The sequence below is a fragment of the Eubalaena glacialis genome, chromosome 4 (genome assembly GCF_028564815.1).
Source record: "Eubalaena glacialis isolate mEubGla1 chromosome 4, mEubGla1.1.hap2.+ XY, whole genome shotgun sequence".
Lineage (NCBI taxonomy): Eukaryota > Metazoa > Chordata > Mammalia > Artiodactyla > Balaenidae > Eubalaena > Eubalaena glacialis.
Window position 1 is genome coordinate 51,340,452 of NC_083719.1, and position 21,972 is coordinate 51,362,423.

Here is a 21,972-nt window from a genome sequence, read left to right on the forward strand (position 1 = left end):
ACTAGAATGTAAGTTCTGTGAGGGAAGGGCCTCTGTATGCTTTTTTTTTTTTAATTTTATTTATTTATTTATTTTTATGGCTGTGTTGGGTCTTCGTTTCTGTGCGAGGGCTTTCTCCAGTTGTGGCAAGTGGGGGCCACTCTTCCTCTGTATGCTTTTGTTAACTGTTTTATCTTCAGTACCTAGAGAAATGCTCGGAACATAGTAGAATAACACCCAGCGTAAACATTAAATGTTTGTTCAACCTGCAACCAACTTTGCAGCCCCAGAGTCTGAACATATGTACAAAGGACTAATAATAATCACTTTCACTAAGCACATATGGCCAGAGCAGCCTTAAGGGAAGCATCAGCTTCAGAGAGTGGTCCATAGAGGGTGGAGAAAGGGTTTTTAGAGGTAAGAAAGATACACCTCGTTTCCACCGAGCAAAGCCCAGTCAGGAGGGAGGGCAGGGTGCTGCTTGCCTCTGGGTGAGGAGGGAGAGGATTTGGCAGCAGAGCAGGAGCTCCGCTTGGCTCAAGGAGCAGCGTGGCAGAAGGTGGAGAGGTGGAGGTGAGAACACCAGACAGTGTAGTGTGACCTGAGCTGCAAGGGACGGAGGCAGGTAACAGAAAATAAGAGGCGGGCGATTGACATATATACACTAATAGGTATAAAGTGGATAACTAATAAGAACCTGCTGTATAAAAGAAATAAAATTCAATTAAAAAATAAAATAAAATTTAATAATAAGAAAAGTGAAAAAAAAAAAAGAAAAGAAAAGAAGAGACCGGCAATGTGGTGCATCAGGTAACTGCAAGCACCCCCTGAAGGGCCTGCTGACCGAGGGCTCCTGGCTTGAGCCGTGGTACAGTGTTTGGGAGGCCTTGTAGGATTTTAAGAAAACAGTGTTTTACTACAGAGTGTTGTAGTGATGAGAGCCCTCTGGACACAGCCTGCAAGTTTGCTGCTAGAAATAAGCATGGTTAAGGCTACCCTGGGGTTCCGATGCTTGCTCTGCCATTTTGCTGGAACAAGTAGTTTAACTTCTGGAAATGTACATTTCCTTATCCCTGAAAAAGAAATTAGACCACCTACTTCAGAGGACTGTTGTAAGGATTAAATGATTAAACGCATGTCAATGCCTACTACCAACCTTACAGAGAGCAAGCGCTCAACAGTTGCATTATTATTATTATTATTGTTATTGTTATTATTGATATTTACCATCTGGCCCACCAACCTAGTTCAGGAAAACTCCAAATCATCATCAAATTGAACAATACCTGCTACATTTCACTCTGAAGCAGACTATGTGCAGCGTCCATGAAAGGTTGATCCTGAGCCAGCTCTCCAGAATATTGATCTCTGAGACTTTGGATTTCGGGCTCATGTCTGAAGCTATCCTCACCTTCTTATTATGTAGGGCAAGTCCCCCCCACCAACAGCACGTGGGCCTCTTCTTTTACTTCACATCCAGTTGCTTAGGAGGATGACAACCCAGGGCCCCCTAGGCTGAGTTTCATGGATGCCATAGCCTATATTTTAAATTAAATATCTGAAACATTCTCTCTATATTTAGTGAAATTTCATACAACAGTTTTTGAATCAGGCATTATTGGAAAAATAGAAATTTTATTTTCTTTACTTAGGACATTTTTATAATCATAAAAAGTATAATAGAAATACTGGGACTTCCCTGGCAGTCCTGTGGTTAAGACTCTGCGCTTCCACTGCAGGGGTTGTGGGTTCGATCCCTGGTCAGGGAACTAAGATCCCACATGTCAAGTGGTTTGGCCAAAAAAATCCAAAATTATAGTAGAAATATTTTGTATAACTTTGTATTACTTTTATAAATGGAAAAAATAATTAGAATTTTAAATACATTTTAAAAATATAATAATAGTAATGAATGATTGATACTACGAGTAAAAACACAAGTGAAAAGGGAAAAATCAAAACAACTGATGCCTAGGACTTGAATCCTAAATCCATTTGGGCCATGAAAAGGAAAAAGCTAGGAGATAGAAGGACTTCTTCAGGAGGGAGTAATGCTGTATGATTTTAAAATAATTTTTAAAATTCAGGTGAAGTCTTGTGGGAAATTACGGTTTCTTCATTCGGGGGAGAAATGGGAACCCTTAGCAGGTGAAGATACATCTCTGTTCTGGGCATATTTAATGGGTACTCACAGCATGACGTCACTGGGAGTGGAGCGGTGGGGAAGGGGAATGCGAGTCTCCACTGGGGTGTTTGAGAAGGCCTGAAGGAAGGCAGGTCTGTTGGAGTCACCATGGGAACATTTTTTAACAGATGCATGCGGCACTATTTTAATAAGCAGATCAGCCAGATCCCTCTCTCTGCATATACCAAGATAGAGCATAGGGGCTGCCCCATGACCTTCCTGGAATTCATTTCAGGCGATTTATTTATTATACAGGTCTAATCTATGCAGAAAATGGTGTGGGGTGAAATGTGGGAAAACGTGTTCCAGTTTTTTTCTGTAGGACCTTATTGTCAAAACATAATTCTAACTGGATGAAAAGCATTATAGAGAGCCATCTGTTTTCCTTCTGGCTGCTTCTTTCCTTTCTCTTTTCATTCCATTTACACGTGAGTTTGAAGCAGAGAGAAAAAGGGAAAAGATACTGCTCCTGGTCCCCCTTTTTCCTACTCAAGCCCTGACCATGTGGAAATCCTGCTGGGCACGTATGGGGTGCGGGTGGGGAACCCACCCTGGAAATGCTCTGAATCCCCTGTTCTCCAGACTCCATCCTGTCCCTCAACTCAGAAACGCTTCCGTGTTGATTTTAGCATTTCAAGGTTGAATCCTATCTTCCCGCCTTCCCACCACAATCAAAACTTGACTCAACAACAATATGCTTTAAATTGATTTTCAGTGACAAATAAAGGAAGGTGGCCAAGTGCAGGAATTGTAATGGTTAGTGATTATACCTTTATTTGAGACGGGACCTTTGCTTCCGTGCTTCCAGTTTAAGGCTGGAGACAGAGGTGCACAGAAGAAAACTCCCTGGCTAGGCTCCAGCTGCCAGCAGCCTCCTGGCAACATCCAGGTCTCCTGGCTGTCAGCCCGCTGTCCTTTCCTCTGCTTCAGCACCTCTCCTGTCCTACATTCCAGGTCACTGGCAGTGCTGTAGAGAGCTTCATTAATTATGAGAGTCTTGCTGTGTCAAATGGATTACAAATGGAACCACCTGTGTAGAGCCCGCAAAGTTACTGACAAAGGCTAAGAGGAGATGGGAAAGTGAAGGACAAGCATCTTCTAAATGCAGGCTGTGATCAGACAAAACACTGCAGAAATAATTTAAGCCTGAAAGACAGTTTCACCTTTTCCAAAATTCTGACTTCATGAATGCTGTGCGGTGTGTCAATACATTTACTCTTGCCTAGAATTCAGTTGGTGGTACCATGCATTAGAGTCTGTCTGAAGTGGATCAGTCAGGAATTGCACCTGTTCTAGAATGGGCCCCCTCCTGCAGACAGTCCTACTCCAGACTAAACTGGGTCTAGGAACAGTTCCCCCATTCTCTACACCCCTGATGCACTCCAGTCTGGACGTGCATAACTAGAACCAACCTAGCCATGGCAGGCAGAAGAGTTCTCTGGAATCTGGCTGAAGAACACTGAGCAGTTATGCCACCTGCTAGCCTGGAGATGACTTTTTAGGTCCTTGCCCAGCACCTTGTATAAAGACTTTCTGTGCCTCAAGTTGGTGTCTGAATGTCACTCAGGGCAGTTTTTTGTTTTGTTTTTTAATTAATTTATTTATTTTTGGCTCCGTTGCGTCTTCATTGCTGCGCGTGGGCTTTCTCTAGTTGTGGCGAGCGGGGGCTACTCTTCGTTGCAGTGCGCGGGCTTCTCACTGCAGTGGCTTCTCTTGTTGCGGAGCACGGGCTCTAGGCTCACGGGCTTCAGTAGTTGCAGCACGCAGGCTCAGTAGTTGTGGCTTGCGGGCTCTAGAGCACAGGCTCAGTAGTTGTGGCGCACGGGCTTAGTTGCTCCACGGCATGTGGGATCTTCCCAGACCAGGGATCGAACCCATGTCCCCTGCATTGGCAGGCAGATTCTTAACCACTGCGCCACCAGGGAATTCCACTCTAGGCAGTTTTACTGGTTACCCCAGATCCTTTGCAATCTCTACAACATTTTGCCCAGGATTCAGCGTGACATATGCTATCCCCCCACCCCTCTCCTCCAATCTAATCCACTCATCACTGATCACACATCAGTTTCTAAATACATTACTCTAATTATGTTGAGCCACTACTCACAAATTTTATGTGTCTACACATTGTCCATTGAAGGAAAAACAGACTTCTCACCTCATCATTCCTTGTCCCCACCATCATCCAACATGTTATAGTCACTTACAATATGCCAGATTCTGTGTCAGGTGCTGGGGATGACTCTCCCTAGAGGCTCTCCATCTCAACAGGACAGAATGGGATGAGAATCACCTGGGAAGCTTTTTCAAATGACATAAGCCTCCCCTTGCACAGATTGTGATGGAGCCTTCAGGGTATGACATGTGAACTCTGGAAACAACTAACACACACACACACACACAGAGATAACACACACACACACAGAGATACACACACACACACACACACACACATACTATTGGAAAGACAAAAAAAAAAAATAGGGCTTAAAATGCAACTATTAGTTAGATACAGGTTGCTACAAGGGCATATTGGATTCTCACCTAGTCAGATTTTAGTTGTAAATGGGGAAGGAGAATTTCTTTTTGGAAAGTATCTGAGCTGAGATTTTTTAGGATAAATTGAAATTAGCTAAAGAAAAAGATGTAAAGAAGACAGTCTAGGCAGAAGATTCTGAATGTGTGAAGGTGTCTGAGGAGATGACAGAGCAGGGCATTTTGATGAACTACAAGCACTTCATTATTTGGGAAAGTGGTTAGAAAAGAGGCTTAAGGGCTTCCCTGGTGGCACAGTGGTTAAGAATCTGCCTGCCAATGCAGGGGACACGGGTTCAAGCCCTGGTCCGGGAGGATCCCACATGCCACGGAGCAACTAAGCCTGTGCTCCACAATTACTAAGCCTGCGCTCTAGAACCTGCAAGCCACAACTACTGAGCCCATGTGCCACAACTACTGAAGTCCGCTCTGCAACAAGAGAAGCCACTGCAATGAGAAGCCCGCGCACCACAACAAGGAGTAGCCCCCAATCACCTCAACTAGAGAAAGCCTGCGCACAGCAACGAAGACCCAATGCAGCCAAAAATAAAATAAATAAAATAAATAAATTTAAAAAAAGAAAAGAGGCTTAAGAGAGCGACTAGAGGGAGTCTTTCAAGATGGCGGAGTGGAAGGACCTTGAGCTTACCTCCTCTCGTGAACACACCAAAATCACAACTAACATCTGAGCAACCATCGATAGAAAAGACTGGAACCTACAGAAAAAGATCTTCTACATCTAAAGGCATAAAGAAGAAAGCACAACGAGATGGTAGGAGGGGTGCACTTGAAATATAATCAAATCCTTAACCTCCTACCCACTGCACCCCGCCTTGGGTGACCTTGCAGAGGCTCTCCCACAGGAGTGAGAGTTCTGAGGCCCACATCAGGCTTCCCAGCCCGGGGGTCTGGCACTGGGAAGAGTTGCCCCCCAGAGCATTTCGATTTGAAGGCCAGCGGGGCTTATTTGCAGGAGCTCCACAGGACTGGGTGAAACAGAGACTTAACCCTTAAAGGGATTGCACAAAATCTCACGTGCACCAGGACCAAGGGCAAAAGCAGTAACCTCATAGGAGCCTGGGCCAGACCTACCTGCTGGTCTTGGAGGGTCTCCTGGGGAGGCAGTGGGGAGGGGTGGCTGTGGCTCATGCTGGGGCCATAAAAGCTGGTGGCAGATATATTGGGGATTATTCATCGGCATGAACTCTCCTTGAGGCAGACATCTTGCTTGGGTCTTTAGCACCAACACCTGGCCCCACCCAACAGCCTATAGGCTTCAGTGCCGGATGCCTCAGGCCAAACAACTAACGGGTGGGAGTACAGCCCCACAGCCCCACGCATAAGCAGACAGGTCGCCTAAAGACTTCTTTATCACACAGCCTTCCCACCAGAGGGCCAGGACCCAGCTCCACCCACCAGTGGGTAGACATCAGCCCTTTGTGCCAGGAAGCCTACACAAGCTTCTAGACCAGCCTCACCCACCAGGGGGCAGAAATCAGAAGGAAGAAAACTATGATCCAGTAGACTGCAGTCTGCAAACACAGGCCAGACACTACCCTGGGACCGCTGGCCCCTGGCCCCTGGCCCTTGGGTGAGTGCACTGCTGGGACCCATAGGACGTCTTCTACAGAAGGCTACTTCTCCAAAGTTGAGAAACGTAATTAACCCAAAATGAGGTGGCAGAGGAATGTGTTTCAGATGAAGGAGCAAGATAAAACTCCAGAAGAATTAAGTGATGTGGAGACAGGCAATCTACCCAAGAAAGAGTTCAGAGTAACGACTGTAAAGATGATCCAAGAACTCAGGAGAAAAATGGATAAGTTAGAAGGATTTTTTAACAAAGAGTTAGAAAATATAAAGAACAACCAAACAGAGTTGAATAATACAATAACTGAAGTGAAAAACACACTGGAAGGAATCAATAGTAGAGTAAATGAAGCAGAATGGATCAGTGAGCTGGAAGAGAGAGTAGGGGAAATCACTACTGTGGAGCAGAAAAATGAAAAAAGACTGAAAGGAAATGAGGACAGTGTAAGAGACCTCTGGAACAACATTAAGCGCACTAACAGTCGCATTATAGGGGTCCCAGAAGGAGAAGAGAGAGAGAAAGGGCCTGAGAACATATTTGAAGAGATAATAGCTGGAAACTTCCCTAACCTGGGAAAGGAAACAATCATCCAAGTCCACGAAGCATGGAGAGTTCCATACAGGATAAACCCACAGAGGAATATACCACGACACATTGTAATCAAAATGACAAAAATTAAAGGTAAAGAGAAAATATTAAAAGCAGCAAGAGAAAAGCGACAAATAACATACAAGGGAATTCCCATAAGGTTATCAGCTGATTTTTCAGCAGAAACTCTGCAGACCAGAAGGGAGTGGCAGGATACATTTAAAATAATAAGTGAACAGAGTATCTGTCAGGCAAGAGCTGCTGTGATGGTTTATGATGATGCCAATAAAAAGTGGGTGCCAGCTGGTGGTTCAACGGGGTTCATCAGAGTTCATCTATATCATCATACAGGCAACAACACATTCAGAGTGGTGGGCGGGAAGATTCAGGACCAGCAGGTCGTGATATATTGTGCCATTCCTAAAGGGTTGAAGTACAATCAAGCTACACAGACCTTCCACCAATGGTGGGATGCTAGACAGGTGTATGGTCTCAACTTTGGCAGCAAAGAAGATGCCAATGTCTTTGCAAGTGTCATGATGCATGTCTTAGAAGTGTTACATTCACAGGAAACAAGGCCAACATTGCCTAGACAAAATTCACAACTACCTGCTGAAGTTCAGAATGGCCCATCACAAGAAGAATTGGAAATTCAAAGAAGGCAACTACAAGAACAGCAATGACAAAAGGAGCTGGAGCGGGAAAGGCTAGAGAGAGAAAGGATGGAAAGGGAGAGATTGGAGAGGGAGAGGTTAGAAAGGAAAAGGCTGGAGCGGGAGCGACTAGAACAGGAGCAGCTGGAGAGAGAGGGACAAGAAAGGGAACGTCAGGATCGTCTGCAGCGGGAGAGACAAGAGCGGGAGAGGCTGGAGAGACTGGACCGGGAAAGGTCAGAAAGAGAGCGGCAAGGGCAGCTAGAAAGGGAGCAGCTGGAATGGGAGCAAGAGCGAAGAATGGCAAATGCCGCTGCCCCTGCCTCTGTGGAGGCTCCTCTAAACTCTGTGCTGGGAGACTCCTCTGCTTCTGAGCCAGGCTCGCAGGCAGCCTCTCAGCCGGCCTAGACTCCATCCCAACAGGGCATTGTCTTGGGACCTCCACCCCCTCCTCCACTCCCACCAGGTCCTGCCCAGGCATCAGCCGCGCTCCCTCCTCCCCCAGGATCCCCTCCACCCCCTCCACTTCCGTCCTCAGGGCCCCCGCCTCCGCCTCCTCCACCACCTCTTCCTAATCAGGTACCCCCTCCCCCCCCCCCCACCTCCTGCTCCTCCCCTCCCTGCATCTGGATTTTTTTCGGGATCCATGTCTGAAGACAATCGCCCTTCAACTGGACTTGCAGCTGCATTTGCTGGAGCAAAACTTAGGAAAGTGTCACGGACGGAGGATGCCTCTTTCCCAAGCGGAGGGAACACCACTGGTGTGAATTCGGCCTCATCTAAAACAGATATGGGCCATGGAAATGGATCCCTTCCGTTAGGGGGTAGTGGTTTAATGGAAGAAATGAGTGCCCTGCTGGCCAGGAGGAGAAGAATTGCTGAAAAGGGATCAACAACAGAAACAGAACAAAAAGAGGACAAAAATGAAGATTCAGAGCCTGTAACTTCTGAGGCCTCTTCATCAAGTACACCTGAACCGACAAGAAAACCTTGGGAAAGAACAAATACAATGAATGGCAGCAAGTCACCTGTTATTTCCAGATGGGATTCTCCAAGGAAAAATCAGATTGTTTTTGACAACACGTCCTATGATTCATTACACAGACCAAAATCTGCGCCCTTGTCACAGCCCAGTGCCAACGGAGTCCAGGCAGAGGGACTGTACTATGACAGGCTGAAGCAGGACATTTTAGATGAAATGAGAAGAGAATTAACTAAGCTAAAAGCAGAGCTCATTGATGCAATCAGGCAGGAACTGAGCAAGTCAAATACTGCATAGAGAATCAAACTAAGGAGAGATAGGACTTTAATCTGGAGAAAGGAAAAAAAAAAACCTACAAACAACAACTGTGGTAACAACAACAAAACCCTTACATTTTGTGAGCTGTAAGAAGAAAATGGAGACAAACAGTTGGAAGGAGGGAAAACCAACAAACTTTGAAAGCCTTCAGACATTACTACCCTGGTGATAAGCTGTTTCCCTCCCAGTTTGCTGCTTGTTTCTGACCTTTACAACAGGATGGAAGAGAGTTGTATAGGAGTTCCTGTATCACTTATGCAGAAAATACTGAATCCATCAGGCAAGATCACGGTGCATTGAAATATTTTCATGTCAAGAGGAAATCGCACATTTTCCACAATCCATTGCTAAAATAAAGAGGAGAAAGGCTTGAGAAGTTTTTTTTCAGAGAATGGTGATGAGGAATTTAGCAAGTTATGCTATTGTATTGTAAATGTTTCTCTCAGGTTTGTCTTCCTATCATATTTGATATTCCATGAATAATTGAGTTCAGCCCTATGTAGGTTAAGATCATAAAATGTGGAACAAACGGAATTGTATGTGCTTTCAAAGGGTGATATTTATAAGAAAGTGTCCTAAAAATGATTTGTTCAGAGTGAGGAATTTTAGAATGATAGGAAGTCTCTCAAGTTTAGCCTTCATGCAATTTTGTAGATTCAAACATAAAATTTGTCCATAATTTAAATATTTAGATGCCTTCCTAAATTGTTACAATGCTTTACCAAATCTGTGACTCCTACATAACACAAAACCAGTGGTCAAATGTAAAACAGTATATTGTAGATTCACTGTAGGTTTTCAACCTTTTTTAGATTTATGCATGTGGACATTTTTGTAATGTAATTATAAATTATAAAATTAAAAAACCACCACAAAATTAGCTTTTTTTAATTGCAGACAGTAATGCATGTCAAACTAATATGTAGTGGCCTTTTCAAGGCCTAGTCCCAGGGAAAACATTTTGTAGAGTTTAGGGGAGTGGAAGGAAGGGAAGGAATAATTTTTTATTCAAAGTTAATTTCTGCACTATCTTCGTTCTCAGTTATCTGCATGAATAATAATGAGGAATATTTTGTGACTTTAATTGGTAAATATGTTAACAGCATCAAGTACTTAATCTTTTACATCATGTCTTCAGCTATTTGTATTTTAACTTGAGTAAGGTCAATGGTCTGAAACATGATTCTGAGCTTCACATGAACTACATCTTACTGTGGAACTCAAAAGTTCCATCCCTGAATTTGGCAGTTATTACCTTGGCGCCCTGCAGTTATACAGGCGTTCAGGTAAACGTTCCTGACTACAAAGCTGCTTTTGAATCTTATGTTGAAATACTAGAAAAGTAACAATGATGGCAGCAATTAAGGTCACAGAAATCATTAGATAAAGGGAAAACAGTGAGGGGGGGTCCTGCATAATTTTCTCTTAATAAATAAAGTGAGATTTAGGTGGTGGGAAGAAGGAACTAGATACTCTACTTACCACCATGTGTGCATGCGTGCATGCATGCGTGTTTGTGTGGGCACTCACATGTGTATATGTTATCCACTCCCTTTTCTTTGAAACTTCTAAGATTAAAATAGGGGAGAAATCCTGTATGTTGCAATGATAGAATTTTTTAAAATTTTAGGAAATCAAAATTCTCCAGGCTCTCCACCTTGATTTATGCTTGAGTTGTTATGTGCCATATTTGCTTTGAAACTTTTGATTATCAGTAGTTTTACTAAAATTTTGAAGAAATAATCCACTTTCATCTGCTATCTAGATTTCTTAATCTAAGTTCTTAAAGACAGAACTTGTTGATAGCATAGTTTTCTAAGTGCTGCAAGTTTTGCAGCCATTACCACTTCAAAGAGGTTTGAATGAAGGAATTTTTTTCCCTTGTTAAAATAGTTCTGTTTCTGTAGAAACTTCATTTTTAGATCTGTGATGGATGAGCTATCATAATTCAAGTATACAGTTCTTTTTTTCTATCAACTATTCATTGTCATCCAATAGTGAAGACATTAAAGATTCAGCAAGCTTATGAAGTACTACTTTCTAAAAGAAATAGGTGGCATTTTCACCTTTATTATTGTACTTTTGGTTATGCAAACACTTTGATGATACAAATGTTTATGTCCCCCATAAATCTGCTCAGAAATCACTTTTGATTTTGTTGATTAAGTTAAACAGTCTATAGTAGGATAGAGTACTGGGGACAAGTGGTCCAAAGTAAGATAAAAGACTACAGTAAAAATGCTAGATCTTAAAAAAGAAACTGGTTTATGCACTAAATGTTTTGTGCCTTGGTCTAATATTAACATGATGTCTGTGTAAAATGGCAAAAAGAACCAGTGTTGAATCACGTTTTATTTCCTGTTGTTCTGCATTATCCCAGATTGCTAAATGTGTTCTTTCCAAGAAGTTTGATTGAATTACTGTATACATTTACTGTCCTATGTGACAGTTTTGTCATTGTTAGAGATTTCAGTAATTAAAATGGGAAACAGAAGCTTAGGTTATTTTCCTTATCAAAACTATGTTCCTTGGAGGCACAATATTATGATGGTTTTCATGCTCTTGTACATTGGATGTCTTAAGCTGAGTGCAGTTTAGGGGATCCTTTCTCATTACGGGAAGGTACTTCTTTCCTTCAACACTGTGATCTGACCTGTGACAAATCTGTATATACACTATGTAAATGGCTAACAAGTCAATTGCAAACCAACTGAATGTACAAATCTTAGTGCCGGTGCTGAAATCTCTTCAGAATAGTCATCATGATCTCAAAGTTTGTTTCAAAATTTTGCAAGCATCAAGTGTCAATCAAAACTGAAGATGAAACACTAATGAATGTTGAATTCTCATGCTTTAGGTGTACTTCCTTATTAGAGTTTTCGGTTCTCTGCTATTTTTATCGTACTGTTCATTTAAATTTCCTACATGCTAACTTCGTTTGTGCGATTGAAATAAAATTGCAGTATATATAAAAAAAAAGAGAGAGAGACTAGAGAAGTTGGGGGAGGCCCCTCTAATTCATGTTAAGAGGTTTGGACTTTATCCTGAGGTCACTTGAGGGATTCAGTTAGTAGGCAAGTGCAATAAGACAGGTGAGAAATGCTTACAATCTGACCTAAAGACCGGGGCTTGGAGAAGAGGATATGACCAGTTGGCTGATGTACATAAGGCCAAGGCAGAATCAAGGATGAAACCTGGGTTCAGACTTGGAAAGCAGAGTGAATGATGGTGTCAATCACTAAATTAGAACAGAGCAGTACCAGTAGAGGTAGAGGACAGGACAGTTGAAGTTCTGGATGTGGGGGGACTCCAAGAGCAATGCTCAGTGGTTGTGATGGATGTACATGTCTTATGCTGAGGTGAGACATGCGAGCTAGAAGGACAGGAAATACAGATGTAAACGTCAGCAGCGTAGTGGTAATCGAAGCCCTAAAAATGGTTGAGACCACCCATGGAGAGTACATAGAGAAGAGCCCTGAAATACCAAAATGTAAGGTTTGAGGGGAAAGAAGAGCAGTTTACAAAAAAACTGAGAAGAAACTCAACATAGTATAATAAGAAAGTTGCACGGAAGGAATGGCTAATAGTGTGGGGTAGTTCAGCTAGATAAGAACTGAAAGAGTCCATAGGATTTAGCAACAAGGGAGTCACTGGTGAGGTTGGCCAAAGTAGCTTACTTGGAATTGGGGGCCTGGAAGCCTAATTAAGGAGGGTTGAGGAGTAAGTGGGAGCTGAAGAGCTGGGCAGCAAGGGTAAATTTATTAAGTCTTTCATAAAGAGTTGCTCATAGAATGGTGGCTAAACAGGGTTGGAAGCAGACAATGTACCAAGGGCTATAGCAATTGTATGGAAGCATGAAGGAAGGTAGAAGCACGGAGCAGTCAGAAAAGACTTTTCTGAAAAAAGAGATGGTGTGTGTAAAGGCAGGGAGGCAAGGGAAGGAATGGTCTTATTTAGGGAATTCTAAGTAGTTCTATTTTAGACCATCCCCTCCTTCATATGCCTTTCATTCCAGCCAGACTGGACCACTTACTTGGACCCAAATTCAGGCTGCCTTTGACCTCCCTGTCTTTGACCTGCCCTGACCTCCTCCTTTGACACTGCTTTCTCCATCCCGAACGCCTGCCCCCCTACTTCACCAAATGTCCAAGTTCTCCCCATACCTTGTAGCCCAGCATGAACACTGAGGCCCCAGGAATTTTCCACAAATGTCTTCTTTACAGATGGGAGTAATTTCCCCCTCTGGGAATTCTCAAAGCATTGTATTTGTATCTCTGTAATGGCATTTCTAATGAAGCCTCCTAGTTACTCAGACAAAGATCCCTGAGGCCAAGGTTCACCTTTCTCTTAGGACCCATCTCATATTACCCCCAGCACCTGACATAGAGCCCTACACTTCATAGAGCTTTGATTAATTCAGTGGTTCTCAAAGTGTGGTCTCAGGACCAGCCGTATCATCAGGTCCAGGAACTTGTAAGAAATGCAGATTGCCTGGCCCACCCCAGACCTACTGATTCAGAAACTCTGGAGGTAGGGCCAGCAATCTGTGCTTTAATAAGCCCTCAGATGAAGCTGATGCATCTTATGTTTGGGAACCCTGGGATTAGCTGAAGTTCTCCTTTTTTAACAGATTAGAAATGTGCAACTGCAGTTCCATTATAAACACTTCTCTTGACTTAGAGAACATAGCTTTAAACTCAAACACTCAGTTTATTATTTGAAAACTTCTCATGTTCATGTCCTTCTGTTTCTTAACATATCATTTATGTAAAAAATCTTTTATTGGCAAAAGAAATTTGAGCAATAGAAAAACGGTATTACTGTACCTTGGGGGACTCCAGCATCCCTGGCTTTAGTAGGGATTAAACATTAAACATCCAAGAATTAAACATTAAATGACTGGGGTTTGAATTTACTGATGGCTGAATACCCTACTTTCCTTTTCTTTCACTTTCTGCTATGCTTTCCTGCCTCCTCTTCCCTTTCTCACTTTTTATTTTCACATTTAAAACTCTCCTAAGTTACAGTTCTCTGAGGGTATGCACTTTGGAGAAAAGACACCATAAAAGTCTCAAACATTTCCAATAAAAATCAAAGATTTCCCAGCAAGTTCAGATGGATTAGCGCAGAAAGTTTAGAATGAGTGGGGAAACATCCCATTTTGCTCACATTCTGTTGACAGCCCCTCACTTCAGAGACAGGATTTCAGTATGTGGGAAGACATCTTTCCTTAGCTTTGAATTGACTTCAAACCATTCCAGGCAGACTTACTGCTCAGTGAATTTCAGCATTTACTGCAGGTGTCAGCTTCCTAGAGTGTAAGAAAGCTGCGCTGAATTTCTGCCAAGAATTTTTGAGCTTTTGTGTCACCTCAGCCCTAGGTGATGATCAGACAAGCTCTAGGCTAGGCAAAGGTGTCACAAATGCTCAACTAAGATGCCCCAAACCAGCAGTCGTCCTTAACAAGCAGTCTGTCCTTCGCTTAACATCTGAGCACTTTCTCATCAATCCTAACACTTCCTATTCACTTATGAATGCTATATACGTATGTGTGTGTGCATGTGTGTATATAGCACTCACAAGTGAATGTTTTATATATATATATATATATATATATATATATATATGAAAAGAAGACTGAATGAGGAGAATTTCAATAGCACAAAGGTTTTTTGATTCACTGTAATGAATGCACAGATACAAGGGTCAGTCTTGATACAAATCTCATAATACCTGTGTGCTTTTAATATCTAAAAAAGAGAGAATGGGAGCAAATATACCACCACAGCACACACGTGCACACTTTCTTTGTAAATAAAACATACCAACGTATGTATACATTTCCTCACGTAGTGGGAATGATACACATCAGAATTGCATTTTGTTGTATAATATATAAATACCAGTGAGGTCACTCCCAAGTCTCTTAAATGACTGAAGAAAGGCAAGCATATAGGGAATTCAGGAAATAAATGGGAATTCAGGAAATAGATCTCCAAGTCTCATAGAAATAGAAATAAGATTTTTCTTTCCTATTAGTATCTTCATAGTTTTGGTGATTCTGTTCCAAGGAAGCATTAACTTCCAGTTGAACCTGAGTTTTGGGAAGTGTAATCAGTATTCAAAGAGATACCAAAAAATAAAATTCTTTACCTTTCAGGGTCTGCTGTATCTTGGCCATATCCAATTAGGTTAAGTTCACTGGTCATTAGGCAGTTAAAAAAGTAAGAGTCCTAAAAATGATGAGAGAGTATGGTTATCATTTCTATCTGCTCCAAATATATTATGATTCATCTGTTATTCTTCTGAGAAATCAGGCTTATATATAGGATTTGACATTGCTTTCAGCATCTTAACTATTTGGGGCAAGTTTAACTGTAAAAGAGAGATGTCCTATTTTTTTGCCTCAAAATGTTGACATCCAGATTATAGTGAATTATTTTTCACTGTGAAAAAGACAGAGTCCTGTTTTTCTCCACATCAGCAGAGTGTGAGTATTAAGAGAGGATTTTAATCTGGGGAGCCTGGGAGGGGTTAGGCTGTGTTTGATTAATCTGATGTGCCCAGCTGGGGCACCTGTTTTCTTCCCTGGCTCTGACTTGCTACTCTAGTTTCATCTACGTGTGTAACATAGTGCAGCATTCCAAGGAACACTGTCAACTCGGTGGGTGATGCTAATTTACAAATAAATATGACACATGGGAGCCTTGGGGGATGGGGAGGGAAAGCCAGGGCACTTGGATGACAATTTATGTAAGAGGACCAGAAAGCCAGGACTCATTTGTTCCTGATAGTTTCCTGAGCGTCTAGGCTCTCAGTAATCAAGAAAACCAACCCTCATCTACAAGCCAGTTTTATTGAAGTGGGGCACAATTCTTCACTATATCAATCACTTCATCTAACTCCTGATTCTGGGCTCTTTTCCAAGGTCCTGCATCTTCAACGTTAGGATGGGGAAAGGAGAGAACATTTTAGCTCTGCTCTGGGAGGGCAGTGCAACTAGTCCCGGCAAAGCTTAGGTATATAAGAGTTGCCAGCCAACCAGCCATTTTGTTGCCCCTAGTTCCATTCTGACCGTATCTTAGCGCTGCCCCAGCTAGCCATTTCCAGATTATTTCCCTGTGGTCCTTCTCCAGCCTCTGCAACCCACATTGGCCAGTTCTGCTCCAACAGGCTGTTTCTACCCACACTCTCTGTTGAACTGCACTATTTCCCAAAAACCAAGCTCATTAAACTGTATTTGGTTTACTGGTTTATTTCTTTCTCTACTTGTCATCATATTAAAATTTTCAAACCACCACTTGTGAATTCAACAGCTGACAATCTTCTCTGAATGCCCTTGTGTGCAGATATCTATAGAAAGTGCTAGGGAAAGACTCAACAAGAAATAGTTGAAGCTTCTTCCCGAGGCATAAAGTAGGTGAATGGAGGTAAGACAAGGTCCTATGTAAAGGAAAATAGTTAATAATAGCTATATTTACTGAGCGTTTCCTCCATGCTAGGCACCAATGTCCCCACCCAAGCTAAATGTTTTTAATAGATTATTTCATTTAATTCTCACCTAGGGTAAGTATTACTGAGCCTTATTTTACATATGGGGAAAATGAAGCCTAACAAGCTTAAGTGACACTTTCAAAGTCACAGGACTAGTAAGTAGTAAAGTATAGGAAAGAAGCCAGCTTTACTCCAAAGCATGGGCTTTTTCAAAGAAGTATACATCTCCCAAGTGAAAAACTGCCTCAAAGCAGTTTAGATTTAACTCTAAGCAGTGGTTCTCAACTGTGGGCTCTTTGCTTCACCCTCACCGCCACCCCAGGAACATTTGGCCATATCTGGGGACATTTTCGGTTGTCACAACTGGTAGGGGAGTGCTACTGGCATCTAGTGAGTAGAGGCCAGGGATGCTGCTAAACATCCTACAATGCTCAGGAGAGCCCCCAACAATAAAGAATGATCTGGTCCAAAATGTCAATGGTGCCGAGGCTGAGAAAGTTGGATTCGAAGGATGGTGGATTTTTAAGGCCAATTCATAAAAAACACGTTGTTTTGTCTGTACCTCACTCATATGTACATTCTATTCCATCACAGATGACAGCAGCCTTCTAAATCTAACTCCCTACCCCCTGGTTAGAAGACGGAAGAGAAGGTTCTTTGGGCTATGCTGTCTCGTCTCAAGCTAGGTGATTCCTCCTGGAAACCACCACTAGGAAGACCTGAAAATATCACTGAACCCGAGGACCTCCAGACAGCTGAACCACAGTTATTGGTTTTTGACTATGTTTTCTATGCTTCCTTGTTACTTTTATCCACCTCCCGCTGCCCTTTGAAATGATTTTACATTTGAAAGCAGCTGCTGTCAAGAAAAAAAAAAAAGACAGATTCGACGAGCAGGCTGTTTTTAAAAGGATTTTTAAAGCTGACATTGTGCATGTCTGCTCCAAACCACACCATGACAGATGCAAGAATTATGATTTTTAAATTATTTAAAGGTTTTTTAAGTATTACACAGAGAAAAATTATTTCATGTATAATAGTATATCTATAGCTCTTGCTGATCTCATGTTAACAAATGATCACATATGAGAGTCTTTAAACATAGAAATCTATTTAAAACTGCAAAACTGTTCAAAATCCAACCAATATTAGGAATAATATTATAATCAAACGTATACCACCTCAACCTATTGCTTTCTCTGCACTCATTTACGTTTAGTCTTCCATTCTGTCAGAATCTAAGAGCTTCAACGTAAAAATATCTTAATTTATAATGCAACAAAAACCATATATGAAAAGTATTTAAATTTTGTAAATACACAATAATCCTAATAACTGCCTACAATGCATATGGGCAACTAATTTCCTTTCGATCCAATGGTGTCTTTTTCAGCTTCTTGGAGAATGAAGTAATCCAGTTAGGAAATGGTGTAGTAACATATACAATTACCCTCAAATGTAAAATTGAGTATTATCATATTTTGTTCTAATTGAAATCTGAAGCATGATGTCTGCACATCAGCATAGTGTTAAATCTTATAGGGCATGCTGGAATTAGCTCAGATCGTAAAAATACTTAACATTTTACATTGTTAATAAAATGTTTTTAGTTAAGCTAAGCTTGTCTCATTTTAGATGACTATGCAGATAGGACTTTTCCAACGTGTACTTGGTGTCTTGTCTTATGCTTGGAATCTTAAAAGCAGGACACATTAAGCAATACTCTATTTTAGAAAGGAGGAAGCCACACGCTTTGTTTTTCTGCTCACAGCTCTGCTGTGCTCTTCCTCCACTAAACTTGTAACATGATACAGATTTTGTTATATTTTCCCTTGTTCTTCCTTTGGCCCATGTCCCAGACAGAATTTCCCATGGGTTGAAAGATCAAGCCTTTGGACTTCTTTTCTTGTTTTCCATAGTCTGAAATTCCTAAAGTCAGACAAGAGGCACCAGAGACCAGCACAATAAAAGGATGAGCTATATACATGGTTTATCCAAGATGCATCTCTAATCCCAACCCTATAATTTCTCAGTATTTATGTGCACAGGCATTTATAAGTCCACCAGTATTTTGACCTGAAAAGTAAATATACTCAAGCTTTTAGCTTTAGTGAAGGGCAAGAGAGGTACAGACAAACTACTGGAATAATTATCGTATTAGGTTAAATTATATGAAATTGCTGATATTTGACTGTTTTTGACCTAAAAAATGGCAGCTTCATATAGTTCAACCTAATATCTGATGTTGTGGAAATTATCCTTGAAATTGTCTTCTAGTTTTTTTGATTGAAAGTGAAAGGATTAAAGAGTTGGAAGAGTTCTCAAAAGGCGATGCATACCTCTATTTAGATCACACCAGCTGGTCGTTGGCCTTATTCTTGGAGTCCAGAGATGTATTCCAGTGAGTTGGCAATTGATGCATGGCTATAGGTATGACTAGCTTCATATCAAGACGTACCCTTGAAAGTTACGAGAAAAATCACAATTTTCTAAATCAAATACTTGTAGTACAGTGTCAGAATATGCTATTTAAAAACTCCTACAGTGACTGCTCCTTTGCAAAGCAGGTAACCACTCCCAAATTTACCTGGTCCTCAAACCCTGATTTTCATAAATCAGGTTTGATTCAAGTTTAATATCCTTTCCTGAATGCAGTTCATTTTCATCCCGTGAAGTTTAATTCACTTCAGGTCCATTGTTTTAGAAATTATGAAGGAGCCCAATCTGGCACTCTCTCAGCTCCCATCTCTGTCCTCTCCCACCTTCCACTATACTGAACCCTTAGCTTCAATCTAGTTCCTACTAAAAAAAATACATACAGAGTTATTAACAGATAAGCCCAGCCTTGGTGTTCAGCACCTTCTTCTAAATGCGTGACCTAAATCACGTCTGCTTGGTTAATTTGTGCTCACTCTTGCCTTAGCCTCAGTGTGAAAGTAACACCTTCCGTGCAATTGTCCTTTGTACAACTGAAGACTGTTAATAAATTCAGGTCTCACCTCCATGTCTGGGGAGGGCTATAGTAGCTATTCATGGAGATGGGGATTTGTCTAATTCCCTAGCTAGGCTTTCCATATCTAAGGTAAATAAATTCAGCCACCTTGTCTTTTATTCATAGTGCCTGTTTCCCGGCCTTGGATCAATTTTGTAGTTCCCATGGACATACTCCAAGATTTATAGATCTTTTTCACTATAGCAGGTCCTAAAATTAAATTTAGCACTCAAAGTCCCAATAACCTACCCTGGCTCAGAGCTGCAATGGGTAATTCACCATCTCCCATTAGGTATGCCAATGCATCTTGTTAGGAGCTGACCCTACTCCCCTGTCACCTACCAAAGGACTTTCTCAGGTGTAGTTCCATGAGATAACTGTCTCAGCTTCCTGCTGGTAATTTTCTTTCAGATTAGCAATAACACTGAGCTGATCTCTAGGGATAAAGAGAGCCCATTGAACTCCTTTTGTTGCATGTACGCATATTCTTGAAACAAAAAAGAATGTAAAGTTTTTTCTGGCACACAATCACCCATTTTACCACCATATTTTTCATATCCTGTGTTGATCTTTTTTTTTTTTTTTTTTCAGATTACAGAGACAATACATGTTCTTTGTGGAAAATCTGAAAAACACCACCAAGTATAAAGAAAATAAAAATCACCTGAATCCCGCCACAATCACATTGTTTAAAACCACATTTCCAGGCTTTAAATCAGTCATTGGCTGGGCCCAAAGGCACTTTTGGATGAGGTATATGAAGAAATGCCCACAAGGCCAAGGTGCCGCTTTAAAAAAATCCATCCACTAATGTTTTGCACACGTCTAGGAACAGATTCAGCGCACACTTCTGATTGTGCCATTGTTCAAGGGTACAAAGATGACTTTAAAAGTAGCACAGCCCTGATGTCTCCTCTAATGAAAGCTCTTGGGGGAATTCTAAAATCCTGCCCGATCATTTTGTTCCTCGGTGCTCCTGCAAGTTTGGATACTTACTGTTTGGCAGTACTGCCACCTACTGGAAGCTAAAATTATACAGAGCATAAAAGCATCTAACTGATTTTAGACAGCCAACAAATGGGCCAGATTAACAATGTTCCCATGTGGAATTTCAGACTCTGGAAGTCTCAAAATCGAAAGAATTAAAGATATCCATCCATACCTTAGCAATGTCTACCATTTCTTTGTGTTCTAGAACATCACCAAATACAAAATGCTCAACTTTCAGGTTACTATAGAAAGGATGAAAAACGGTCCAGGATAAACCACTAATATTAAATATAAAGTCCAGAAATAAACCCAAGAACATAGAAGAATTGAGAACATTAAAAAGATGACATTTCAAATCTGTGAGAAAAAGTTGGATTATTAAGTTATATTGGGATAAATGGTTAGTCATCTGTTGAGGGATATATTAGATCTATACCTCATAACTGTCATCAAAATAAATTCTAAGTGAAGTATTTAAATTAAATATTAAAGCGCATAAATAAACTGGCAGTGTTGATGAATATATATGTAATTTTAGTGTGTTGGGGTGAAAAAGCCTTTCTAAGCATGATAGCAAAGGAAGAAACCCCAAAGGAAAAGACGGGTGGATTTGACCAATTAAAAACGCAAAACTCCTATAGAGTAAAACAAACAAACAAACAAACAAACAAACCAGATTAAGAGAAAGCCAAATTTTAAATATATGCAACAAAGAGTACAGATGTCTAATAATATATATCAAGAGCTTAAATTCCACCACCTTTGGGAAGTTTCCATGATCTACAGCTCCTTCCCCAGCCAAGTGTTCCCATTTTATTCTTTCCTTTTCCTTATTACACTTTTTAAACTATTGCTTGTTGAATTGTCTATCTCCACTAAACTGGAAGTTCCAGAAGGCAGCAACCATGTCTATTTTGCTTATTCTTATATCCTCAGCACAATGCTAAACACAAAAGCAAATACTGAAAACATATTTATGAAATGAGGGGATAATGAATACATGAATAAATGACATTTTATGACTCAAAAAGAATCAAACTTTCCAGTAGAAAATTGAGCCAAGCACACAAACTGGTGATGTACCATAAATTAGAATAATGCACTAATAATATGAAAATATTTGAACATACTAGTAATCAAAAATGCAAATTATTATGATATACTCTTTTCCATGTATCAGAAAGGCAAGAGTATAAAGAATGAATGTTTCCAGGGACAGCAAGGAAGTCTGGAAGTGAACATGCTCTTACAGAGCCAACAAGTATGTAAATTGATTCCACTTTCTGGAAAATAATTTGGCAATATAGTTTTCACCTCTACCAAGTAATTCCACTGTAGGGAAATTCTCCTTAAAAAGAGCAGAAAAAATGAGCTAAGATATATTCATTCATTATTCAAAAAAAATATGCAAGAAAGAATGCTTATTTGGAAGAATGAGGAAAAAATGTAAATAAGCCCACAGTATACGGTTGGTTAAATATGGTATATCCTTTCAGTGGAATACTGTGCACCAATTAAGAATAAGCAACATATGTATATTTATTGAAATGAACTATATTGTTAAATGAAAAAAGCTACAGAAGAATATCTACAGTATCATCCCATATTTAAAATATACATATATATGTGTGCATTAAAGAGTCTGAAAAGATATTTGCTAAAATATTG

At 40.9% G+C, this 21,972-nt stretch overlaps 2 protein-coding genes across 2 annotated transcripts in view; both read left to right on the forward strand.

Moving 5' to 3' along the window:
• Nucleotides 1–17,008, forward strand: part of RGS7BP (regulator of G protein signaling 7 binding protein) — a 116,048-nt gene extending 99,040 nt beyond the window's left edge. The window contains exon 6 of the mRNA XM_061187841.1: nt 16,917–17,008. Coding sequence (XP_061043824.1) covers nt 16,917–17,008 — 92 coding nt within the window. The remainder of the gene's footprint in view (nt 1–16,916) is intronic.
• Nucleotides 7,109–8,838, forward strand: LOC133089726 (protein enabled homolog). Its single transcript, XM_061187843.1, is given in 2 exon segments — nt 7,109–8,116; nt 8,118–8,838. Coding segments are annotated over 2 exon segments (1,665 nt in total). The 5' UTR covers nt 7,109–7,141; the 3' UTR covers nt 8,808–8,838.
• Nucleotides 17,009–21,972: the final 4,964 nt, after the last annotated feature.